Source organism: Semicossyphus pulcher, unplaced genomic scaffold, assembly GCF_022749685.1.
Source record: "Semicossyphus pulcher isolate SPU_LCO1_2020_fin unplaced genomic scaffold, fSemPul1.0.p SCAF_3, whole genome shotgun sequence".
Taxonomy (NCBI): Eukaryota; Metazoa; Chordata; class Actinopteri; order Labriformes; family Labridae; genus Semicossyphus; species Semicossyphus pulcher.
The window spans coordinates 10,150,001-10,177,874 of NW_027211704.1; the positions used below are offsets into that span (position 1 = coordinate 10,150,001).

General features: G+C 42.7%; 1 protein-coding gene across 1 annotated transcript in view; it reads right to left on the minus strand.

Annotated features, from left to right (window-relative positions):
- Positions 1-27,874, minus strand: part of ptprt (protein tyrosine phosphatase receptor type T) — a 331,706-nt gene that overhangs the window by 57,124 nt on the left and 246,708 nt on the right. The window contains exons 19-23 of the mRNA XM_069679080.1: positions 26,662-26,816; positions 21,702-21,782; positions 20,573-20,608; positions 3,705-3,797; positions 2,283-2,392 (exon numbers count right to left, since the gene is read on the minus strand). Of these exons, the coding sequence (XP_069535181.1) occupies positions 2,283-2,392; positions 3,705-3,797; positions 20,573-20,608; positions 21,702-21,782; positions 26,662-26,816 (475 nt within the window). The remainder of the gene's footprint in view (positions 1-2,282; positions 2,393-3,704; positions 3,798-20,572; positions 20,609-21,701; positions 21,783-26,661; positions 26,817-27,874) is intronic.

A 27,874-nucleotide genomic window follows, 5' to 3' on the forward strand; every position in this document is an offset into this window, starting at 1 on the left:
AGTGATGCATCATTAGGGGTGTGGCCTCTTTGAGTGACAGGACGGTGCTGCTAGTCGAATGCGAGGTGCCCTCTTAGCTTATTTGAGTAACTGAATTTGACCTCAACGCAACATTTTTTTCAATTGTATTTTCAGCTTTGAAAAGTTAACAGTTCAACCATTTAGCATTAAAAGCCACATTACACTAGAGGTCAGGATATACTGTCGTGGCCACAATGCATAATATCCCCTTTATTGCACAGGGTGTAATCCCAGCAGGGACTGACATGCTGACAGCATGTTAGTGGGGTTAATGGGCCTCAACACTGGAGGTCACTTCACACACAGGCGGGGACAAGAAGACACCATATGGGGTGTGGTGGTCGAAACACACACACACACACACACACACACACACACACTCACACACATAAAACAGACCTGTATTTATATACATGCACACAAACACATTGTGACAAAGTGTGATACAGAGATTCTGCTATAAACTGTTCAGTGTCTTTCTCCATTAGCTGATAGTGACAGGTAGCAGCTACAAACACCACTAATAAACCTCCATTCTCTGTCTGCCTCTCTCTAACACACACACACACACGGGCACACACACACAAAAGAAAATAAATCACATTTGCTCTCCACCGAATCGTATCAGCGGTTATAAACCAAAATGACAGGCAGCAAATGAAAATATAACGTACGGCATCACGGAGGGACAATTTTCAACCCCCATGCAGAGTTGGTAATAGAAAATACTCTTCTGAGAGTGAAATGGAGACAGAGAGGGAAGACGCTTTTGTCTTTTCAAAGATCCATATGCAGCAGCAGAGACAAAGCAAATGAAGGAAGAATGAAGTGAAGAAAGGAAGGAGAGGAGGATTTCAGCACAGGGGAGGAATTTATGAAAGTGAGGGAATGAAGATTTGGAGGGAAAATGATCCCACGGTAGAGCGGCCATGACAAAGAATGATTGTAAAAACGTCTGTTTGTGATAAAGTGTGCTTTACAAACAGTCAGCACAGGCACACAGAGGAAGAGGAAGTTTAGAAATCAAGACGTTGTAAAGAGAGAGAAGGACGGGGGGGAGGTGGTATAAGATCGAAAAAAGGCTGATGCATGTGTGGGGAAGGACAGAAGAGAAAAAGGATAGAGCAGGAAATTCTAATGCGTAAAACATGATGAAGACAAAATAAAGGGAGAAAGGAAGATTTACGAAATAGAACTGGTGGATGAGAAAAAGGACGAAAAATTATGGGACGGAAAGTTGGTTTAACTGTCTGCATATTCATGTTGCTGTTCAATATTAATGAGGTAAAGACTTAATAATTGATAAGAGTCAACCATGCCCAAAACAGCAAATCCAATCCTAAAAGTACTCACACACAAATGCATAAATCGAGTAAACACACAAATGTTGCACAACTGGAAAGTGACAGCACGAAAAAGGTAAGCGATGTAAGCGAACCTCCAATCTCAAAAACCGCTTTCAAAATAAGAGCAAAGCAATTTATGTCATCAATTATTCCTGAGAGTTTTCATAGGTTAAACAGAATTGCAAATATTTGCCCTTCCAGTCATGTCTGGGTTTAAAACTTCATCTGGATGTGCACGCAGCTGGGTTAATCTCCCCTCCTCCTCTATGAACTGTGTCTGGATGAACTCTCTTGCTGCTACCAGCTCCTCGAGGCTGACCAGTGCCCAGTGTGATGATCTGTTAGCTAGGATCAGTACCAGGATTTCGCTGATGGACACCAACCAATTTATTTATTTGCAATAAACATGTTGAAAGGATGCAGGAATAACGACATCATGATGCAGATTTGTAAAAAGTAAAACAGCTTTTTCATGTCTGTTCGAACAAGCTTTAAATGCTCCTTTTTAAAATTTTATTTTGGATTGTCAATATCTGGTGCAATCTCGGGACGTCAGGAGAATCTCAGCACTGATTGGCTTTCGTGCGGTGTACCTGTTAACCTGTATCAGGATCAGAGGGCCAGCTGGAGCCCTTACACTTAACAAGAGAAAGAATAAACCCCAGACATGGTGCCAGTATAAATTAGCCATGTGATTATCAGAAGGAAAAACCTTCTATCTTCACTGGTTTACTGGAGGTTACATTTATACATTCTGGGTTCACACAAACATTTTATTACAGCAATAATCTGGCTGCTGCAGCTGCAGACCTTTGACCTCTTTACTAATGACTGCTTGTAATGTTGTCGACCTAAAGTTTGATGCCATTTACTGATGCCCATTATAAGCCTGTGTGTGTGTGTGTGTGTTTTCACCTCATATTCCTCCTTGAAGCCGTAGCCCTGTCCACATTTCATCTGGGTGATGTGTTGGAGGAGGTCAGCGACTCGAATAGCCGGCTGAAACTGGCCGGCCTGGAACTGACCTGCAGAAAGAGACAGGATTGGATGGATGAACGGACGGACGGGTGGGAGGAAGGAAAACAATTTCAGCTTCATATTTCGATGTTTCCAGTCTAAAGCCCATTAGCAACCTCTGAAAAGACTGATAAAAAATGAACTGACTAATTTCTGTAATGACTCACTAATTGATGATGTCACTCATGAAGTAACTGAATAACTTAATAGCTAATAAGTTAACTTACAACCTGCATGACATGCAGACAGACTGGCTAACTACCTATCTCACTTACCGCTGCAATAACCAACTATAGAACACAACTAACTAGCTAGCCAACATATAAACAAACTGAATTGTCTACTGGTTAACTATTTAACTAACTAAACACTAAGTTAGGACTAACAACCTTACTAGCTAATATGACTAACAAGCTAATTTAATAACTAACAAACTGGTCAAATAATTAACTAACCAAATAACTTGCTGGTTGACCGACTACCTCACTTAACTAGCTTGCTAACCGAGTAACTGACTGACCTCAGTGGCTTACTAATTAAATAACTGACCGACTGACTGACCATTAGCAACTTAACTGACACACTTACTAAGTTACTGAGTGACCTGCTGGCAAAATATTTAACTTATTGAATAACGATCTTGTTGACTGACTACCTAACTTACCTCAATAGCTACCTGACTAACTAACAAGCTAACTCACTAATCAACCAACCGACCAACCACTTAACAACGTAACTAACAAACTGCCTAACTGAGTGACCTGCTGGCGAAATAACTAATTCACTAATTGGTTGACTTACCACTAAAATTACCTAGCTAGATACCTTACTAATTGTCTAACAAACTAAGGAAACCTACCGGCTTTCCTTTAAACTTGTCTGACTGACCATTCAACACCCTAACTAGCAAATGGACAAATTAGCTAACTAGCTGAGAGAGCTACTGGCAAAATAATTAACTTATGGAATAACAGTCTTGTTGAGTGACTACATAACATACCTCGATAGCTGCCTGACTAACTATCTAACAAGCTAACGGACTGACCTAGCAACTGGCTAACTAGTTAATCAACCAAATGACCAACCAAACTAACTAACTGGACTACATAACTTAATGTCATTAGATGCAATCTCCGGTTACCTAGTATGGTACCCAGAGATTGCACCCCAACAGGTGTATGTCACAAGTTAGTTAGTTACCTAGCTAGATGGCTGACTATCTAACAAACATCCTAACTGTCTTACTTTTAACAAAATGACCAACGCTACCTGATTGACTAACCATCAAAGTGACTAACTATGCGGGTTGTGAGAACGTACCACTCTGGTAGGAGAGCTCCACAGACTCACAGCCTCCGTAAGGGAAACTCTGCAGGGTCAGCGAGGGCTGGGCCAGTGACGGCTGGCTGCTGTCTGTAGATACAGGTAGAAAAAAGGAGGTATGAATATGTTAGCTCAACATATACGCTCAATACACACACACACACACACACACACTGTTCATAAACTCTGCATTGTAGTCACACACTCTAATGACAGGCAGTGAGTTAAATGAGTCACCGGACACCCTGAGCCCTGATTGGTGGGCATGACGTGAGGACAGTTAATTAGAATATCTCTTCTCTAATTAAGGAACGGACAGATTGATTGGACGAGTGTGTGCGCTCTATTAGACCGGACAGATGGAGGGAAAGATGGAGGTTCCAGGGGACGGAGGGACTGATGAGGGAATGTCACTTTTCAAGAGCTGCACGGACTTAGCGGGGAAAGTGTGAAATTGGGGAAAGAAAGATAAGAGTGGAAGAAGACTAGAGGAGAAAACGAAAATAAAATGTAATGGAAATGAATTAATTATTAATATTTACAGTCCTTGGAGGAAGGTAATTTTGGTTTTATATTGTCAGACTGTCATGAAATGCCAAAAAAATCATATTTTAATCTTCTCATTCTGTTTTTTAATAAATGAAAATGCAATTTTTTACAGCTCTGTGGCAACATGGCTGCTGACAACCAGCCAGAACAGTAGACTGTGAGAGTGTGTGCGTGTCTCAGAAGGAAAAGAGCCTGTAATATAAAACTGCATGACTCTATTTTTTTCTTAATGGAGCTATTTGCATGTTAATGGCGCCTGTGGATTCATTAGTGGCCTAAAGTGGCTTCTCCATAAGCCAATCTAAACACCGGCTTTACTAAACGAACGAAGAATGAGCGAGGCCACATGGGTCACTCCGCAGCTCCTACTCAGGTGTGTGTGTGTGTTTCAGTGTGTGGGTTTGTGTGGCTGAATGTGTGGTCAAGGGAAAGGTGATGAAAAAGAAGCCAAGTAGATCTAATTGGCTTACACTGAGTGATTAAAATAGTCCTATTGAGTGAGAGGAGGAATGATGAGAAGTGAGATGAAAGGAGAGGAGTTGATAAAAGGGCAAGTCGGTAAGAAGGTAGAGCCTTATTAATATAGCACTTTATAAAACACACAGTTACAAAGTGCTTCATAAATGCAGGAATAGAACAAAACATCAGAAAAAAAGTATTACAAGAAACCGCAATCTGAAGAAGATCTGGTCGAGGTGGACAAGAAGTGGAATACGGAACATGGAGATCCAAAATTTGTCTGGGGGCGAGGTCATGCAGTGCTTTGTATGTAAGTAACAGGATCCTGTAGTTTATCCTGATTTAACAGGAAGCTGATGCAAGAGTGCAAGAACAGGGGACATATGGGACAGCTGGTTCTAGTTTAAAACCTTGCAGCTGCATGTTGAACTAACTGTAAACGATTCACTAAGAATGATTTACGACCGCTGATAGCACCATTAATTGCGCATCATTGGCCACGCTATCTGCTCCGTCTCAAAGTCAGATTCACAAAGCAAATTGCACAAATGATATTAAGCACAAACACGCCCGCAAAGTTGAGCAAATTCGTGCAGTTGGCTCTTATTTTGCGTCTGATTGTTTGATTGTGAAGAGGAGCTGTCTGCACCTCCACTCTCTGAGGAGCGTGACAGCCCTTATAATACTGCGCCGCAGACAGATACCACCAGCTCTCTGCAGACGGTAATATTTCCACTCTAACTGCGTGGTGCTGTTAGTGCTGCTGTTTGTGAATTAGACGTTTTTTGCCACGAGGCTCATTAACATAAAAAGGGGCCAAATTTACCTTGAATGTTTGAATAATGACTCATTTAACTACATGCAAACGGCACCGGAGCACAGAGACGCTTTTTTCTCTGCAGCGCACTTTGGGGTGCATTTAACCCTTCGTGTGCACTTTGAGAATGAGGCCTTTTTGTGTCATTTGCACAGGTTTAGCGATGCAAAAGCTACGCAATCCTTTAGTGAATTCCCCCCTTAGAGTAACTAATATAAAGCGGAGGAAAAGGGCGTGTGTAATAGAAGTTTTGACAAAATCAGTCAGATTTTTGCCTCATTTCTTAGCTGAAGGAAACAGGACTAGGCAAGCTTCATAACATGGTAATTAAAGGTCATATACTGGTCAAAAATGAATGGATCGACTAGGGTGGTTCTAGCGGAGGAAATTGAAGCCCTTTTTACACTGCCAGTTCAAGGCGGGATTATTGCGCCTCTGCTGCGTTCCATCTTCTATGTAGAATGAAGTCGTTCCGCCTCTGAGCCGGCATTGAAGGTACTACTGTAACAGAGGTGAAACGGCGTTTATGTCAACGGCAGAGCTTGCATGGCTGGACAGTGTGTGTATTTGAAGCACATGCTGTTTGTTTACACCTCACGCACGATTTCCTTCCGCAACGCCGGAACACTTTGTAAAAACACACACTGGGGCGGCTTAAAGCCGGCGCTGCTCGGTCCAATGTCAAATAGCAAAGACTGCATGACGGTGGAGCTTCGTTACGGTGCTGAGGCGGAACCGCAATGTAAAAAGGGCTTGAGAGACATCCTCTCTTGGGTAGCAGCTAAACAATCTTGAAGTTGCGGTTGGATTTTGCAGAGACATAGCAGTGACATGACATGTTTTAACAGCAACGGAACAAATGACCCAGAGGAAGCATTTACAGCGAGAGGATTGAGAAGGACTGAGAAGAGAGCGAAGGAAGGACGACAGAGAGAAAAGAAGAGAATAAATGGGCAGCAAGTAAAGGCAAGTGAAAAGAGCTGTGAAAGGAAGGAGGAAGCGAGAGAAGTGTGGAGAATAACAAAGAGTCGGAGAAAAGAGTAGATGCATTGAGACAGGGAAGAAAAGATGTCGGGGGAAAGGAGGAGAGTTTAGACGAGAGGTTGGACAGGAGACAGATGAGGCCCCAGACGAGGTGAAGGAGAGACAGGAGTAAAGAGCTGAGGTGAGGAGGGGTCAGGACAAACACAAACTATCTGCTCACTGAAACAGAACCGGGCTGTACTTTCCTCCTTCACTCCGTGTCTCTCAATAGTTCAGCTGAGAATTCACTCCAGCACTTCATCCATATCACTTAAGTCTGTATAAACTCTTCTCAGACTAGTTTCTCCATTGTCCTTTGTTCACCTGTGGTAGGCTAAACCTTTTTCTACTGCCAATTTACTTTGTTAAATGCGTTTCAGAAGGAACTCCAATGAAAGGAAATTGACCTTTGACCTTATACTTTCAAAGGAGGAGGGGATCAGGGTAGATGGTTGGGTGGACAACTGAAGGACAGTTGCTCACATCTTGTATGCTATGTTTTGTGTTGTTTACTTTAAAGTGATGATCTCGAAGATTTTCATTTAAATAAATGTCTATCTATCGCCGAATTAGGTAACACAATGGTGATTGAGCCTATGGCCCGCTGATGAAAGCCTTTGTATTTGCAGTATTACAGACTGGGTGTCTGTGGCGACTTTCGTGGAAAAAGTCACAAGCGACACCCAGTTAGTGACGCGTTTTCCATCAGCCAGCAGTGGTTGGTCTGCCAGAGAGGGTAGGCGGAGCTAAGCGGCTGCTTTTACGGTCTCTGCAAGTGTTGCGAGTAAACAGTAATCTACTATGGCTGAACAAACAAAGAAAAGATCGATGACTACAGATACAACTCGAAAAAATAAGTGAAAAGGAAAGCAACTGTCAGCGAGGAAAATCAAGAGTTACAACTTGAGCCAACCGTGGATGTCACGCATGCAACATGGAAGTGTGCTCCCGCAATTACTGTTGTGTTGCCATAGGCGCCGCCAAAGAGAACAAAACTGAGATTGTCAAGATTACAACTTTAACAACTCAAAAAATAAAAAAAAGGTTGATGTTTATCTAAGTATTAAGATTCTATCGTAATTTTGCCAAAGCCATGCATAAACTTCCCCCAAGGATGTGATCAATGCAGGTTAATTTTTGCCACAAATTCAACCTCAGCAGACTTTGGAGAGCTGGCCAATCAGAAGAAAATTGGCTTGTAGGGGTGGGGTTTCTTAACGAGACAGAGCTGAGACGTAGTGGGCCTTTGTGTGTGGAGTTCTCCCTGTGCATGGAGACAGTCCAAAGGTTCATTGGTGACTCTAAATTACCCTTAGGTGTAAGTGTAAGCATGAAAGGTTGTCTGTCTCTATGTGTCAGCCCTGTGATTGACTGGCGATCAGTCCAGATGTAACCCCGCCTCTCACGCAATGAGAGCTGGGATTGACTCAAGCTCCCCCACGACCCTGAACAGGTATTGATAATGGTTAGATGGATAGCACAGAATTCCCTTTTCGATTGATCCAAGCACCCGTAGAATTTCCTTAACAAAAGCACAAACATGCTGCTTTGACTTCAAGGAGCCATTGAATGCTTAAAAAGTGTTTCCACTTGGCGTGTTTCCTGTTTAAAGTTACTCTGCTTTTAATAAAGATTTGTTTTATATGAAACTAACATGTAGTAGAGTTGGTCGCCTGATGAGAGACCTACCAAGCAAGTCTAGATAATCTGTTTCCACAACTTGTTTCCTGTTATGAGTCGGTCAAGCTGAGGAAAAAACAGGTAGTGCATAAAGTCGCCGCTTTGTTCCTGACCTCCTGAAAGCATTTTTCAAACTCACTGACATTTTCATATATTATATAATACAATAATATAATAAATTGTATGAATACCAGCAGGAGACATTTAGCCTTTTCTTGTCTCCTCTTCTCATCTTTCTATTCATTACTTCTTCCTTCGTAGCCCATCGTCTGTCTGCTTTCTCTTCTCTAATGATCATGTCTGTGCTGCTGTTACTGACCGGTCATACCCACTGTGACAAAAATGGAAGTATCTGACGCACCCAAGATTACGGATCAAAGACTACACAGGGCGCACATGTGACACATGCACACAGAGTTACGCACATAAACACACACACACAGTTCCTTTGTCTTTGAGACTTTGTACAAATTCCCAGAGCTCCTAGCAGCTGCCTACAAGGTCACCGTGTGTGTATGCATGCAAATGTGTAAGTGCACGTATACATGGATGTGTGGGTGTGATTTGTGCATGTGTAGGTGTGTGTGTTCCTGCACTATTACATGTGTGTGCTGTCGCATACCCACCTTCCAGAATGAGGGGTTCTTTGTATAGATTTCAGTCTCTCTCTCTCTCTCTCTCTCTCTCTCTCTCTCTAGGTATTGGTGTGTGTTCCTGTGTGCGTCTGTGTGCGTCTGTGTGTGTGTGTGTGTGTGTGTGTGTGTGTGTGAGCGTGTGTTACACCAAGGTCAAATATGCATTAAGCCAGGCATGAAATGGAGTCATAGCGGCAGCTCCACAACACTGACTATGATGAAGACATCTCAATGCTAATGGGGAGATTTATTGACCCCACAGTCACAAGAGGGTGTGTGTGTGACATAGAGATGTATGAAGAGCGGTGTGTGTGCATATACTGTGTGTGTGAGAGAGAGAGAGAGAGAGAGAGAGAGAGAGAGAGAGAGAGAGAGAGAGAGAGAGAGAGAGAGAGAGAGAGAGAGAGAGAGAGGCATTGATTAAGAGAGAGAGAGAGAAGTGACTGTTGGGACTTTTTTTTCCTGTGTGTGTGTGTGTGTGTGCGTGTGTGTGTGTGTGAAGGCCGTTTACACTGTCAGTGTGTGTGTATGATAATGCAGTCCTTCATGCTTGGGAGTGTGCTGTATAAAGTTCCCTCCTCCCACAATGAGACTTTATTAAGACTCAGTGTATCACTGTGTTAACTCTTAACTGTCCGTCTACCTGCACTTAAATATTCTTTACCTGTTTACAAACGTCAAAGTTAGAGATTAAATGTTCTTACGAGACTAGTTTACATTTACACTTTCATAGCAAATATAACTGCATCTGCTTTTTGTTTTAAAGTCTGTGTACCTTTGAAAAAGCAGGTCGTTTTTTTGAAATGTTTTCCTGAAATTGAGTTAAATTTACAAGAGTAGAAATGTCTCTATACATGCATAATGTTTGTGAAGGTTATCACCCCCAACGTATGCAATAAGGCAGCTCGGTCAGTAGCCCTATGCTTCAGAATACGATGATCTAGGTACCCCCTTAGAGACGCATTTGCACTGCAAGACCTAGCAGTAAAGTTAGCAGTATGAAACTTAGTTAAACTTCTAAAACAGGGCGGCTGAGTTAGCAATGACATCAGGTAGATCTTGAAAATTAAGCTTGATGAAAAATATTTCACATCTTTGTTCTGGATGTCCAAAAATAACGTGCCAAGATATCGCAGTTTGGTTATGTGAAGGCACCGAAACGTCTTGGTGATAATTAGGAAATGATTATGGTTTGCTTTTAAATGAGTACATCAATAACTTACATTACTGTCTACCATATCTTATTTGCCTTAACAAACACCTGAATACATGTAAGTTAGGTAGCTAAAAAACACCTCTCAGAAGAAGGCAAGATAGAAGTCCTGCGTTTGTCTGAACCATAGGCTGTATATAAAGATGGACGACACGCCTCCATCTACTCTCATTCTACAAGTCAAAATACCCCCCGAGACAGGGCTACCATCTTGCACTGGTGACGCTCTTTTGGAGCCAGAGACATCGCAGTATAGAGATCGGTGGCTGAAGTAACCATAACACACATTTAACGTCCCGCTCAACAGCAGAACAGCTTCTCGTGTTGGTCTGAAGCAGATATTCACGGTTACGGCTGCAGTGTTAGCGTTAGTTACGTCTCCTCTCGCCTAATGTGCTAATAAACATACGTACAAATATAACACTAAAGGGGTAGCATGAGGAATTTATTTGAAGAGGTGACCCACTGACCAACTGCTGTAACTGACGAGTGTATATATCGTCGTTAAGGCAGCTGACTGCCACTTACAAGTGTTTGCTTTAGGCGTCGCACAATTTAATGTGGGCTACATGTTTAATTGATATCTTTGACACCAGCAATTACTGTTAAATCCAATCATACTAAGGAAATTACTTTATCACAGTGGCAAGTAAGTGTCTGTTCTTACACAATTAGACATCACCTACTCTGAATCATTACACACACACACACACACACACAGTAATTACATCCCGAGTAGTCAAACAATAATTGAAACTCAAATGGAAATTGTGCTTAAAATTACACACTGTTATAATTTATGTAAAATCAGTAACAATCACACTATCTGAAGTTCAGCCAAGGAAACTCACTGTGCTGTGTTACTGCTGTGAGGGTTAATATGCTGCAATGGCACAGACTTTAAAGTTATAAATAACCTTTGAGTATATTTACTCAGTGTCAAAAAGTGCTATAACATTCTTTGCGCGCCTTTCATCATTAAAGGTGAAGAGCTGGATATACTCGACACAAGCATGTGTTTCTGTTTTTCCAGAGATATGTGGAGAAGATGTGGCTGTAACTTCGTTTTACAGCAGCAAAGCCGGGGCCGCCTGAACTCAGTTATGTATGGATGAAAAAAATCGCTCTGGTATTTGAAACACATTACACCCTGTAGTGGAACGGTGCGCAGCTATAGCGTAAAAGATGGAGGCTAAAAGTGCAGCTGAGCCGCTGTCCGGAGGAAGCAAGCGAAGGTAGAAGAAGGTGACTTTTTTTGGGGGGATTATATCAAGATTTTTCCAACAGATTCAGAAGCATAAAGTCTTATCTTGGTTTCATCACAAGGCATTATGATGGCATATTGAAAGATAATGGGCAGCACCATCAGCAGCTGTCATTTTACATCCTTTGTGCCCAATGTGTCCATGTAATCGGCTGTATTTAGGCTCTTTGTATAACTAGAATAGGCCTCAGATATCTTTTGCACGGTTTTTGCACAACTAAGGTTCCAATTTTTTGCAACTTTAGGCTCAAATTGTTTGTTTTTCTCTCCACAAGACGCCTGAGATGAGGAGGGATGGAGGAACGGTATTTGAAAACTGAATTTAAATTTAAAGGATCGCAGAAAGAGAGGACAGATGGAATGAAAGACAAAAACACAAACACAAACAGATAGTGAGGGCAAAGTGGAGCTGAGCTGCAGAAGTGATAAGTGGAGGAAGAGACAGCAGAATATATATGTGGACTGCGGGTCACCGGGATCAACTGGTCTAGACAGTATCCAAGCGGTTTACCTCATTTCACCTCCAAGAACACTGACATACTGCAGCTCTGTGTGCGCAGGGATGTCGGCGTGCATGTGTAATGGCTGTGCATGTGCGTACAAAGCCACTTCCTTTGTAACTTTAAGCCGCCAGAGACAGAGATATGCGAGTGTGTGTAGGTGGATGTTTGCGCGTACGTTACCTACACACTGATCTGTGAAGTCACCGAGCAGCTGCACAGCAAACAGACAAATCCTGCTTCACAGGAGAGTTTCTGATTCAACAGAAATTGAGTTTTATCTTGCAAGATAGAGAGATTTGAGACCGGTGGACGGACGGACTTACAGACAGAGAAACCTCCATCTTTCTCTCTCCTAAGAAAGCAGGATTATCTTCATATCCTCGTCGTGCGGGGAAGCACTGTTTGCCTCCAGCGGCTCAGTAACCATTAACGACTGTGTGCGTGGAGATAATTAGCAGAGACGTGAAGGATTAAAGTGATAATGTGCAATATTTTCTTACAAATGAATATCTGATTTGCTTAAGTGAATGGTCAAATACAACACAAAAGAAATTCAGGCTTCTTATCGATGAACGGTGCAGCTTTTACAATCACAGTTCTGCCCTTTAATGCTTTGCAAGAGGAAGTAAATCCTCTAGTGCACAGGAAGTGAGGTGTTTTAATGATCCTGGGCTGTGTCTGAAATCACTTGTACAGTCGTTCACTTCTCCGGCATTCAGCAGTTCACTCTGTGCTGAGCAGCAAATCAAGTTATTGGACTATTATGAATCATAGTTATTTTATGGAGATTATGGACACCTGTGGTCATGTTTTTACCAACCGAGATGGCTCAGAGCAACATGTCCAGCCATGACCCACGTGCCCGTATAGGGGCCCAAAAGCCATGTCGTCTTTAGAGCATCGTAACTCTTTGATGGTCTGACCAAGAAACTTCATCGTTAACTAGAGAAACAGAGCTTTCCAACAAGCCCAAGCTTGCTCATGTGTGAATCGTTCCGTCAGTAAACTATAGCGTAACGTTGTAAAAAATATGGATAGTCTCCTCTCTTTGCCTGGCTCGTTGCTCATTCTCTCTGTATGTTTATAGATCAGTGTTCATCAGCCACCTTTGTTGTTGATGTAGAGAGTCATGTTTCTGAATCGGACACTTTGATTGGCTCCTGTAGGTGCCATCAGCCTGTGTTTTATTCAATGATACAGAGGCGAAAAAGGAGGAGCACCAGAGCAAAGTAAGACGACAGAGAGAGAGACGAGAAAAGTTTTCCGAAGTTTAGTTTTTATATAAAAAGATAAAAAATAAAGAGGTATAATGCAGCTGAGGCTTTGCAGTTGATTTTTGACGGAGGAGATGTGGACGAAAAATCCGACGACTCTGCGCCCGATAAGGAAATGCTCTAGCAGGGAAAAACAAGATGCTAAAAACGCCTGAAGACTCTGCCCAAATGAATGGGCATAACTCATGAACAGTAGGAGCTAGAAGCTTCAAATAACTTCCAAAACAATCCTAACACACATGCAATTTATAGTGTCAAGTTTTTTTTCCTGATATGGTCTGCAGTGTGGTTTTCAATAAAATATGCAAAAATGTAAGTTCCGTTTTTTTCTTTTTTCTTTTATAGGCTGATAGCCCCCTTTAAAGTGTAATGAACTCTCTATTGAGTGACATATACAGTTAGCTGAGGTTGTGCTGATTCTGGGGATGTGTGGCGCTTGATAATACTGTAAAAAATACAAAATACAAAGACATGCAAAAACAGAAATGTCCAGATGTGAGTCTCAGAGGGTTAAATGTAGACTGATAATATTGTCCCTGTATCCTTTATCTTGTCATCTTTACAAACTGCTTTTTTTTCATCATTGTGCATTTTACATGTGTCAGGTTGGACGATGGGCATCACGCAAGAGGACGAGAGAGATGCCAAAGACCCACAAAGAGGCGATCGTACTGTGAAAGGAAGTGTGAGCGAGTGACCCCTGGATGTGAACAGAAGCTGTGTAAGCAGACAGTCAGGATGTGGCTGGATAAGAGCACAGTGGCTCAATCTTCCCCCAGCACATAAAGGTTAAAAATTACTATCTCTCAACCCGCCTCTCACCTTCAGTTACCCAGCACTGCCACATTATGGCCAAACAAAATGACTACCATTAGCCATAATCACCCACATGCAGCCCTAATGCTATGCTGAACCAGACTGGGGGAAAATAATTGCCCTTCAGTAATGCTGTGGAAAAACTACTTCCAACACAAGCAGGGCTGTGGGTAGCTTTGTACTCCGGGGGTGACTGTGGACCACTTTCCACTCTCCACTGTGCAGCAGCACAGTTGTTGCTAAAGTGTTTCGAGGGCAGCGCACCTTTAAAGACACAAAGCAAAATGTCACAGCACCGAGGTCGGCTGGTGGGGACGGAATATTTGACTTTAGTAAAAATACATTGGACATATCAAGAATGCTCCTCATTCTACGACATGTAAACCAGCTGAACCGTCTGACAACACTCTCTCTGTAGCTATAACTTATTTTTATTTTACATAATCTTGAGAAGAACTATATTTTTTTCCACTGAATCTTTCCAGCAAATGTAACTTCACGGAAACCTAGTTCTGATTATGGTTTCAGGGCTGTTATTTCTTTTCTATAACAGTGTTATACTGTTCTGCTGTATAGGAAATCATTGCCAGTGAATCCAACAAAATCCAACAAAATGAACGAGTCTATTTTTGATGGAGGCCGTCAAGCTGAATGGAGCAGATCGTTACAAACAGGAAGTCAGACACAAAAACAGCATAGAGCATCCTGTCATTTCAAAATAAAACACCATGTACAGACTCCCGTTTTTAGATCCTGTTAGGATGTATCCTATCACCGTGTACAAATCCAAATGAGCTGATAATCAACCTCGGAGGTGCAAACTGAACTGTTGTTTGTGTGTTGCTCTGTTTTAACATTGATGTTATCGCGTGATTTCGCAATTCCCGCGTGATCATGTAGTTCTCGCGCGATCTTGTGATCTCACTAATCCAGCTGCTTGGGCCAGCGCTCTGCTGGGCTGCGGACCAGAAACAACCTCCTGTGGGGTATAGGGGCGCGCACCGTCTGACGGACCAGAACAGCAGCACAGACAGAACACGGGGGAAACGGATCCTGTAGGATCCAGGCTTAAGATATCAAGAGAATGGGCTGGTGAGACCTGTGCTTTAGTGTGGTTAAACACTAAAGCAAGTAGAATCTTTCTACTTCTGCACATCTTCTTTGCAAACGAGTATCAGCAGTAAATGACAAAGAACAACATGATTCTGTGAAGTCTAGTCACATGCAAAGTTCGTCTTAGCCAAAGTCTCTTCTTTAATCCTTTATTGGCCTCTTTAACCTAATCTTTGATGTCCACGAAAAGGCAAACAGGAAAGTGCACGGCTCTCTGTGTTTGTATCTTTGTATATGCGCGTGCATTATTAACCGATTAAAAAGCTCCTGATCCATGGAAAAACATGACTTCTGTGCTAACAGCAGCGGTGCGCTGTCCTTGGCCGGGCACAAAAGGCTGACGCCTGCTTTGTGAACTGACAGAGAAGTGTGTTGCACAACCTTTTAACATACATCAGTGTCTGGGAAATTGATTTTTAGAGGAAAACGTGTTTGCACATGAAATGCACGCTACGCTGCGGCGGCTTTCTACTGATCCACTGGATTTATGAGGCATCGGTGCTAACACTGTGCTGGGTGTGCACATGGATATGTGCGAGTGTGTACTTCTGTGCATATTTGTAACGTTGTGATGTGTCCTTGTCTCTCCGTGCATATATTTGTGTACTTATGTTTGCTGCAGTGTGCGTGTCAGTGTTGGTTTTTCTTTAGGTGCTTATATATGCAAGACTGTGAGAGAGAATGTATGTGTGTGTGTGTGTGTGTGTGTGTGTGTGTGTGTGTGTGTGTGTGTGTGTCAGTTTAAAATCCCATTTCCATAGCTTAGAAAACACCTGAGCTATGGAGAAGTTATACACACACACACACACACACACACACACTCGCAGCTAAACCCCGCTCTGCGCTGCATACTGGATTTACCCGCGCTCCATCTCCCTCTCTCTCTGATCCCTCCATCTTTACGTCTCTTTCACTGTCGTCTTAATAACTTTCTCCTCTCTGCTCTCGCTCACCTTTCAGCCTCTTTATCCATTTTCAAAAGCCTGAATTTTTTTTGGGGACATTTTGAATTCTGACTTGAAACGTGAAATGTTTTATTTCCATTCATTAAATAGTATCATTCGGAGGGGCTCAGAGGTCACCTCAGATTAAAAGAAGAGCACAATGGAAATCAGGGTGTTGATGTCTATTTTCATTTAAAACCGAGAATTAAAAATCAAGGTTGTTCTTGTAGTTTTCAAAGTGGTCGAACCAAAGAAGCGTGCTCCTCAGAACGGTTAAATATTCTCTCCATACAGTGTTTCCACTTCTTTCACCTTCCCAGTTCCTCTCTCCTCTCTTTTACTGTACATTGGTATTCCATTCCTCCCTCTCTCTCTCTCTCTCTCTCTCTCTCTCTCTCTTTTTTTGGCCTTGGATGGCGATCACGATGAAGACGATAATGATGGAAACATGCTTGGTGGTCAATTCTGAAGGTCCTCCATCCACTAATTTACGGCTTCAATCAATAAAATTATTGCCATGCTCAGCATGTATTCAAACTGCACCCAGAGCTGCTGCTGTATGATCTTTATGGATGGATGGATGGATGGAGGGAGGCTGCTGGGAGGTATGAACGGGGGAGATGGGTTAGTTAAAGCTGGGAAGAGAGACGTTGATGAGTGAGTGATGTATGTAGATCTACATGGATGGATGGAAGGAGAAGCAATTAAATCAGTTACATTAGTAAAGAAGAGAGGGATGTAGACAGTGATGGATGGGTGGATGGACACATCCTGAGGTATAGGAAATGAGCAGATCATCAATGAAAGAGGGAACAGATGAGTGGAAGGACAGAGATGAGATATGAAGATGACCGTGGGAGGAAGGGACAGATGTGTGTTATGGAAAATGGAGGAAGAATTCAGGAGAAGGCGGATATTTGAAAGTGTTCAGAGAAAGCACAAGGGATGGTAGGGTTATATACGGTGTAGAATAAAAAGCGTGAATGTCCACTTGGGGTGGTTTCTCAGGCGGAGGATGGGCAAAGGAGTTTTATTCAGGAGACCGGGGTTCGATTCTGATGTGAAACCAAGAGTTAATGTTGGCTCCTTTTAGTAAGTTGACTTCTTTATGTAGCAGTTTCTAAGTACTTTCCTCTTTCTTTTGGCTGCCTGGTAGCGTTGGAGGCTTATCAATTCATCCAGTTACCTGGGACTAATAAGGCTTCTGGGTAAAAATGTTTAGTGAGTGATTTGGGGGCTTAGAGTGGACATGACACAACTGCAACTATTTGTCCATCATCTAGCGACATTAAAGCCTTTTCTACCACCAGTTTTGTGTGTTTCTGACCAACTAAACCCAACATGAAACTTAAATAAGACCTGTCATAGGACACTGCCTGGCAGATCGCAGGAAGCTACTGGTTTTGAGCTAGCCACTGGGACTGACAGGAAGTTAGTTAAGACCAACTGCTGGCCAGTCTTATCTTCAAGAATTACACTTTGTTAGGGTAGGAACTTTTCCTGGATGCCAAGACTTAAACTCAGTCCTTCTTGTGTCATTTCGGTCGTATCTGGTTAGTTATGTGACCAACGTTTGTATGTTAGTGCTAGCCTACTTATTTTTCTTAAGCTAACCAGAGAGTTAAGTAGCCTACACAAACTGCAGATGGTATGTGTTAAATGTTTCAACAATAAAACGTGAAATGTTTCTATGCAAGCTTTATTTTGAAAGTCTAAGCGAACATGCTGCAGTGGTGCTGTGATTGCGACACTTTTAGGTGACTGACATAGCTGCTGTATTGGACGAGATGTGATTGATATCGTGTTGGGAGAGATGTCGGATGGGCAGAAGAAAGTAAAGAAGAGAACAAAAGAGGGATGTATGGGTGAATGGAGCGATGAGTCAGTGTAAGAAAAGAGGGATGACAGGATGGAAGATGATGTTGGGGAGTTTACAGACACAGAGATTGATGGATGGATGGATGGATGGACTAAGTAGGGCTCAGGGGATGGGTTATACTATGAAAATAAAGTTTAAATAAGACACTTTCATCATGCTGCATGTGTTCTCTTGTAGTCCTTTTAAACATTCCCTGTAATGATGAAAGTTTGGTTTTACATCCCTTGTCTTCCTTGTAATTGTGGAGGGAACAGATGGTTCGGCTAAACACTAACGTCACTCTGTGAAGATGTATGACAGCAAATTTGTGTCGTTGCACAAATCGCTCGAGCGTCCTTTTGCATTCTGCTTCATCATGCCTTGATATGCATCAGCAAACTGCACAGAAACCTGAGCAGCTAGTTGTGTGAATTAAAGAAAACCAGCTTAAATATGTGAGTCTGTAACATTGTTGGAAACATGGACATATTTCTCTCTATTGACCGGAATGTCCAATTTTCATTCGTCAGTCGGCTTTTTCTGAGGAGATAAGACACAAAGCGGGAGTCTATCACGGTAATTTGTCCGTCTTTTTCTGGATGTCTGCCCGCATGTGTTTCCTGGAGAGTTAACACATGAGTGCGGCGGGTATCACAGTGATTCAGCTGATTTACAACAGTGCATTAGGGGAAGACACACTTTTCTCCTCTTTCGAAAGAGATGAGAGGAGAGGAGGGCGGGAGTAACAAAAGATAAAACGAGAAAAAGGAGGACAGATTATAAAAGGAATAGATAGAAAATAAGGAAAGAGCACAGAGAGGAGGAGACAGTGATGGTATGGATGAGAAGAACAACTAATGATTGGACTGTAGTAAATAATGTCAAAGAAAGGTCAGAGTAATTACCTTGGAGTCAACTCGTAAAGTCACCAACGGCTGGTTTAAGAACGTAGGAGACAGTGTTGTGCCTGAACGCACTAAAAGAACGTGTTCACTGAACATGCTCATATTTTTGGTGAATGATGAAGTGAACAAACTCATTTGCAACTCATGAACGAGAACATGAGCGTAGTTTACTCTGGAGACAGTGAACGGCCGCTCATGTTCCAAGGGGTACTGAGAGCCTCCAAGCACTGTGTTGGCTAATGCTGCTAGCAATACAGACAATGCAGCTACCGGTACTGCTGTAGCCAGTTCTAATGAACATTCAGTTCAGATTCCCAGGGCCGGGGTCAACCCTACTCATGGATCTGTATGTGACTGACTGACTGACTGAGTGACGGTACTTTCAGAGCCGTAGAGAGAGAGAGTTGCAACATCGCAATGGCGGATCATGGAGCATATTGGACCTCCACTGACACGACTCTCTGTCTATACGGCTCTGGATATTTTGTTCGGGGAGTAGGCGGGGCAGCTCCTCCGCTGCTTGTCCGCTGTCTTCACCTACGTCCCCAGCGCACACCTGCTTTCAAACACGTTGTCATCGGCCTCATAGGGACAGTCCTTGTAACACATTGCCCACAAAAGCACACATTGACCTGATGCGGTCAGCCACATACGAGGTTTTGACCTAACCTTGTTATCTAAAATGTGCCACTGGGTCTGGAAAAACAAGTCTGAACGTCACATCAGCAACGAATTTGAAACAACACATTGAGTTGAAGCATCCGGCCAGTCTAGGGAAATATCTGCGAGTGAATGATGACTACAAGAAATCATCTTAGCTCGGCGAAGCTAAAAAAAACCCAACTATTTAATTTGTGTGAACTGAACTTTGAGCTAAGTTATTTCAAGTGTAAACTTGCTCAGCACGTAGGCGACATATCAACAGCCAATAGGCTCATAGAGAAGCCAAAGCGACATTAAAAAATGGAATTTGATACCAACAGCAAATGTCTCGTTTTATATAAGACTCTCTTTGATGGGAAATAGTGCAAGGTTGTCCTTTATCACATACTTAGATATTAATTTGCTTTTGACTGTTTTCTGTATAAGAACCACACATGATTCAACATCCTTCTGATGACAGAATGTGCATAAAAACTAAAACTCTAAGACACTAAGAATTCAGAAAGGTTAAATTGGACGTCTGATCTAATAGGGCCTTAGTGGGGATGTGTGTGCAGTCGACATGAAGACAGGAAAAGAATGTGCAGAACACCGGAGGAAAAGAGAAGAAAAGAGGAAGATGGATGAGAAGAGGTGTGGCAGGAAGATGACGAGGTGACAGCCGGCTGATGAGTATTATCACAGGAAACAAAAACACTGTCATAAAGGAGAGCGACAGACAAATGTCACCACAGCACTTAAGCCTCTGTCTTTGTGTGTGTGTGTGTGTGTGTGAGAGAGAGAGAGGCTGTGTGAAACGGTCAGTACATGTCACACTCTGGCAGCGGTCAGAGCCAACCTTCTTGGCAGAGAGCTGCTCAATCTGGCCAACAGACGGGAGGGAAGGAGGACGAATGAAGAGACAGAGACAGAAAGAAGGTTCTGGAAAATGGTTCTGACATTTCCTTCTGCCCATGTGTAAACTGTGTGTGTGTGTGTCTGACATTGTATACACCTGTATGTGTAAAATGTGTTTGTGACCTTTTGCTTTGCGTGTAGGCATGCAGACACACATGACGCACAAAGGTAAGAGCTGTAGTAGAGCAGAGATATGTTCAGACAAGCTAAAACATAGAGGATCCAATCATAAAGATCAAAGACATCACTCACCTATTGAGGTTGTGGCTGGAACTGGCTCTTTGGACACTGCAAACACATTCAACATGCTCATTCAGAAACAGTTATGACAGAGACGAACATAGTTACTGTGAAAATATTGGCTCATGGGGACTTCATTACAAAAAAGGTTGCCTCAAGTAAAAGTAGCCTCAAAATGTAATCTTTCAGGGCAAAGTCCGTCTACTAAAAGTTCTTGTTTTTTGCCACTGACAGGCACAGATTGTTATTCAAACTGTCTGCCAACGTTACAGAAAGGATCCCTACAGAGATGGACCTTTTTGTTTGAGGTAACATCCTGTTTTTGTAACCAAAAACAGGCCTTAAATTGCTCTTTTCAAAGCCACCAGACTCCATTGACAGAAACAACAATTTTGACTCGCAGAAAAGTGGATTCTGCGACTGCCTTGGTCATTCTATTTTTGTGTTATTGAGTGACTTTAGTGTTTAAAATGCTTAGCTCAAATCCAAAACAATATTTGTGTAAGACCAAAACTCCCTAAAAAATGAACCAGTCGAAAAAGCAGTACACCTGCAGCTCCTGTGTTCTGTGAGGTAAAATTACTGTTTTTCTTAATGGAGTCTGGTGGCTTTGCTGAGAGTGATGTAACATCTGTTTCTGGTTAAAAAAATCATCTTCCTCTGCAACAAAAAGGCCTATCTCTGTAGGGATCATTTCTGTAATGTTGTCAGACACCTAGAATAACAATCCGAGCCTGTCAGTGGAAAAAACAAGAACTTTTAGTGGTCGAACAAAGCTGCATTTGCCCCCATTGCTGTCAGGATTACATTGCAGCCATTATGGCCTGTTTCACAGCTCACATCTACAGTTGAACTTACAAAACCTTTTGTTCCTCCTCGTAGTTTTGAAGGGCCCAGGTTTTAAAATCACTTCTTGTTGAATATTTAAAATTTGTCTGTAAAAGCTAAAGAAGGAACGTTGAGGACAAGTTTCACAGTTTCCACACAGGGTCATTTACAGGTCTGGTTTGTCCAGTTGCTGTTACAGCTGCAGGCAACTCCACAGCCTCTAAAGCCGTTGAATCATTGCCTAAAGCATCTTCAAAGATTATGTGTGTACCTGTGTGTGTTTGTGTGCGAGTGTGAGTGTTTGAGCGTGTACCTGAGTAGTAGGAATTCAGCAGGGATTTGCTCTGCAGTGTCTTGCTTCCCTGCACAGAGAAGGAGCAGGGAGAGGGGGAGGCTGCAGGGGAGACAGAGAGGTGAAAGGAAGGTGAGTAAAAGGACGAGGAAACGAGGAGAGAAAAAGGAGAGGAGGTGAAAATAGGGGGAAAGAGGAGATGAGGGGTTAAAAGGAGAACGGATTGAGAGGAAAATGGGGGAAGAATGGAGGGAAATTGGTGCAAATAACAGAAAGATAGGGATGTAAGATGTGTGAATGTTAAAAAAGGAAGAAGCAGGAGGTGAGTAAATAGTAGAGAAGAAGGTATAATGAAGAGTACAGAAAATGAAATGAGGCCGGGGACAGAAAGTACAAACAAGGTGAAGGACAGGAAGGAGCAGCCCGTGGGAGAGGAGAGAGTCGGTCAGAGAACTTATCTAAAAAACACGACGATCAATCACCAGAGGACACAATTAACAATGAAAACATACACAAAGGAAGATCAATACTCCATATTCAACAGCACGAGGAACAATCCAATAACACTAATGGCACCATCCATGCTCTCAGTATTGAATTTTGAAACATAAAAGTTGTTCCGTCTGAGCGAGCGCACACTCAAATATGACATACTCCCAATGTCGGTCGATACGCACGATTACATGATCCTGTGGCTCGCATGAAGGACGACGGTGTAAACAGATGGAATTCACTAATGGTGAGGAAATGTGCAAAACAGGATGAAATATAAGCGTTTTCCAGTTGACATGTAAATTCAGTCAATACGCTCCAGTTTGGACACTGATACTCTGAGTCATTGTATCGAATAAAAGCAGGGTTGCATGTACGTGTCTCTCTTACTTAGTTAGCCTAGCATCTCTTGAGCAATAACCGACCTCATAGAAACTATCCTCAATTTAAAAATCTACTATGTCTGTCACTCCCATCAGCTTTAAACCGCTTTTATATTCTCCTCTTTACCAATTACAGACGTGATAAGAATAAAAAGTTCAATGTCATTTGTTTAAACGAGAAATGCATGTACCATTTTCTGCCAGAACGCTGCTTATCTTAAATCCAGCAGAGGGGCTGATTAGATTGGTATGGCCAATTAAAACATACCAGCATGCAACACAACTGCTGTTACAGGCTCTCGTGATATCACGCATTGACCACTGCAACTCCCTACTGGCAGGCTTTCCTGCATGCACATTCAAACCTCTGCAGATGATCCAGAACACAGCAGCGTGACTGGTCTTCAATCAACCCAAAACTGCACGTCACTCCACTGCTCATATCCCTCCACTGGTGCCCAGTCGCCGCTCGCAGCAAATTCCAAACCCTGTTACTCGCTTACAAACCAGCAACACAAACGGCTCCTGCCTACCTGAACGCCCTCATCCAGGTCTACACTCCGTCCCGCCCACTTCGTCCTACCAATGAAAGGCGCCTGGTAATCCCATCACAACAGGGCCCTAAGTCGCTAACTAAACTCTTCTCCTCAGTAGTCCCCTACTGTGGAATGGGCTACCAAACTCCAGTCGGTCCACAGAGTCCCTTTCACCTTTAAGAAGAAGCTAAAGGCCCAGCTCTTTCATGAACACCTCTGCACTTACTGACTTCATTCCCTCAGCTCTTGATCGTTGCTTGTGTTGTATTAACTCTCAGATGTACGCCGCTTTGGTAATTCAGTCAACAGTACCAGATAGAAAACATTTAAGAGTTGAGGCTGGGCAGTATCAATTCTCCAATCCATTTCCAGCAACTTCCAATGCAAAACACAGCCATCCAGGTCATGGCAATTAAAAAAGGTCAATCCAAAAGGCAACTAGACATTGCTGAAGTTCTTGAAGATGTTTTGCCTCACATCCGAAAGGCTTCTCCAGTTCTGAACTAAAGGGATTAAACCTTTCGAATTTCCAGTGCAACACATTTATTCTACTCCGCAGCATGAGTCTGTTTTAGATGCTGGAATGACTGACTTTATTGGTAAATTAGCAGAGCTGCTGCTTCTTTTAGTTGCCAAAGACTTAAGCGGATAACTTGACAGCGTTTAATTATCGGCAATCTGGTTGCAATTGAAATGGATTAAGTGCAACTCTGGCTTGAGAGGGATTTGAAGTTTGGATATCTGGAAAAAAGACACATATCTTTGTGGCTCAGTAAGGAAAAAGTTTTAATTTGATCTAGATGTTATTTAGAGAAGACTAAATGTTATTGGACTTTAAGTGATCCTATACTGATGATAGATTCTTATAAACTCTCCTGCTTCCTGTCACCAATAGATCAAACATTTGGCTTCATAAAGTGGAATGTCTCTGCTCACCAATATCCACTCTTCTCTTATTAAAAGCACCTTCTCAGGCACATAAAAAGTAAAGATAAATGGTATAACAGCTGACACAGACCTCATCCGGTGTTTGTAATTGCACTAATGTCTTCAAAATGAAGGTGATGATAACTTCCTGATGTGAAAATTAGACATGCAGCAGCCCCCCAAACCTAATCCTTATTCATATTCTGTTTGCTCTTCTGTTTTCTGGTACAATAGCTCAATTTCCCTCCAGCGCATAATTTAAATTTTATCTTCGCTGTCCTCTCTTTCCCCACCCCCCCCACTCCTCTCATCTCCCCCCCTCTGCTCCCCTCTCCTAAAACCTCCAAACACAACATATTTTCTCCTCTTCTGTGATAAAATCCCTCTCGTCTCATGCGTGCCGGCGCTGTATGCTAATGCGCCGCGAAAAGAAGCTCAACTTTAATACATTGAGGAGTGTACCTGCATACCAACAGGAATCTGCTTTGACAGCAAAGTCCTGTGAAGATAACTGGTGACTGGGTGAGAATGCAATAACACGCAAAGGTTATTTGCTCTGCGAGGGTCCATCCGCTGAAATGTTATTGGGTCCTCTATGTTGTGTCAGCGTTTTTCTCGGTCTCATTAAGACTGATCTTGGATCGGACGCTGTGTATATATATATGTGTGTGCGTGTGTGTGCGTTGCTTATTTCTTCTTTTAAGTGCTGTTTGAAAGAGAGGAAGTTTGACAGAAGCGAGTTAGTAGCAGGGAACTAATTTTCAAACCAATGAAGAGGCTTTAAAGTAACACACACCGTTAGAGACGGATTATACTTTTTGTCCTAACGCATCCAAACAATCTGCATGGACAAATCTCCAGGATTATGTTGCAGGCGGGCCAATACATATTGTATCAAGATGTTAAAACATGAAGGAAAGTCTGGCAGATTCCGAACTTCATTTCACACATCCCCAAAAATATCAATAAAACAATTGGGATGCCAAAACTTTATTTGGCCCAAAGCAAGGTCAAGTTATCTCTGCCTGGGAGCTAAAAACCAATCTATAGCGTATGAAATAACCATTAAATTATCATATATTGAGTTCCCAGTAGAATGATAGCTGTTTTTCCTCTAAATAATCAAACGCCAAAGTATTGACATGTATAAGAAGTGGATGTAGCAACCGTGATGTCACTCAGTGGTTTGTGTTGTATTTAGGAGCCAGACGTTCAGGGCGAGAGGGTAGCGCTGGTGGAGAGTGCTAGGAAATTCTCATTTACCAGCTACCCCTAGCGCTAGCATAGTTAGCAAGCCTCATAGGTAAATCATGGCGACCGTGATATTAATGGGGTGCTAGCAAAAACCAGACATTAACCTGTTTTCTGAGTCTTTTTTGCAAACGCTGAACATGGAACTTGTCAATCACAGGTAGCCCCGCCCTAAACCCTCCCCTTTCTTTAGGGTCTTTGTGACTTTAAATGGGAGCATCATTGACTTTGAAGAAGACTTGAAACTAGAGATTGAGACCATAAACTCACAAGGAAAATGTTTGCCAAGGGAATAAATCATGTGAGATGTTGGCTCATTTTCTCATAGACTTCTATACAAGTGGATTTATTTAGCAGCCAGTGGAGTCGACCCCTGCTAACGTCTCTGCAGCAAAGCCTTTCATACACTCAACCAATGTTCGGACCAATTTTTACAAATACAAGTAAATAAAAAATCCGAGGCAGAAGAGAAGAAAGACCCCTTTTTTCTTCATTTTGCAAATGCCCAAAGGCAAAGTCTATTTGAAAGCAAAGAAAAATTAAAAGTTTTAATATCAGGGCTTTATTGTACATCTGAGGTCCAGATAAAAGCGGTCTCCTCTGAGTGTCTTCGATGCAAAAACATTATTCCACATGAGAATTGCAGGATGGCCAGTTAGAGGAAGAGTGCGGGCAATTACGGCCGACATTAGCTTGCTACTTAGTCCCTCTCCAGCACCCCTGGCTTTCAACGGCCAAGCACTCCCAAAAGGCCAGCCTGACATTTTCAAGAGAAAAATGCCCTTCTGAGAGGCCCTGTCTAATTACCTCGGACACACACACACACACATTTTTGCACAGAGATGGGAATACACACCCTCATGGCAGGCAGGCAGACTAGATTGCAGTTGAAGACATATATGTGAAATACAATGAAGCAGTATGCATGACATGACCTGCTGCCTGTATATGAGGCGTCACAGGGCAGAAGAAGTTAAGTGGAAAAGAACTGAGAACGATGACATCAGCACAAAGAAAGATGGAGGCTCGTGAAGCAGCGCGACATACTGCTGATAATGGCGAAAGAGGAGCATATGGAGAGCTTTATTATAAATTAAGATGTCCACTGTTTGAATAAATGAATCTGACAAAATGATTAATGGATCTGAGACACAGTATGAGTGTGTTTCAGAATGGAGACAAGGGGAGAAGCTTATCCAACTGACAGATACATTTATTAAACAAGAAGGATTGTTTAGAGTTCCCATGAAACAGGCGGCAGAGCGCTGTTTGATTTCACATGTTTACGCGTCTCCTTTAAGCATGAGATTCCAACCAGCTATCTAGACCTACATGATGGTGCCAGCTAAAGGTGGAGGGTTATCATACAGGCTAGTGGATTTTTTGACTCACTGAATCCGTTGAGGTCCTGGTTGGAGGTGGAGAAGGGGTCGTCTTTGTGCAGAGTGCTGACTTTAGTGGTGCTCTTATCAGCCGTGGTGACCGGGCCCATCTCCCTCTGCTGGGTGGAGCTGCTGGCCGTCTCCTTCTGCTTCTTTGCCAACTTCCTACAGTGGTATGAACGCGCACACACAAACAAGCATACGCGTAAAGGCACATGCACGAGTAAGAGGCAGGAACACACGCAAAAACATATTACACAAATCACGCATTTAAAAACACATATTCACGACAAAACGAAAACACCGTCAGGGAGATGATTAGTTGTGATGACAACAGCGAGCAGGAGATCATTCATTTCCTTCATAACATGCAGTGACTCGAGGATGAGCATTGTGTTTCTATCTCAGCTTCTGACATTAATGGTGACACAATATTTTAAGGTCTTTTTTCTGTGTTAACAGTCAGTCAGAGTTAGTTACCAAGCTATACAGTGAATTTATTTGAGAGCACCTTGTCTAGATTAGAATACAGAAGCTGGTTATTATTCTGATTCAGCACTGAGTTGTAGTATTTCATGTGGTCATTCTTCTTCCTTTAGCATTCATGTGATGGTTATCCTTCAGTCACTAAAATAGTAACATGGTAAAGGTTAAATGGGCTGCACTTATACAGCACTTTTCTAGTCTTCCAACCACTCACAGCGCTTTTATACTACATGCCACATTCACCCATTCACACTCACATTCACACAGTGATGGCAGAGGCTGCTACACCAATCTCCAATCACAATCTATAGGCCTTCAGGAGCAATTTGGGGTTCAGTGTCTTGGCTAAGGACACACCCCCAACCTTCCTATCGAGAGATAAACAGCCGCCACAAAAACTAGTAACTTTAGGAAGAGCTTTTTTTGGCTGACGCCAGGTTAGGCCTACACACGGGTCAGTATGTGACTGACTGACTGAGTGAGTGATGGTACTTTCAGAGAGAGAGAGTTGTGACATCGCAATGGCAGATCATGGAGCATGTTGGACCTCCACTGACGCGACTCTCTGTCTACATGGCTCTGGATACTTTGTTCAGGGAGTAGGCGAGGCTGCTCCTCCGCTGTCCTCACCTACTGTACATCCGCAGTGCGCACCTGCTTTCAAACACTCATCGGCGTCATGAGGACAGTGCCTCCACTTCGCTCCTGTTAAAGGTTTTTTCATGCTTTGAAGTTCC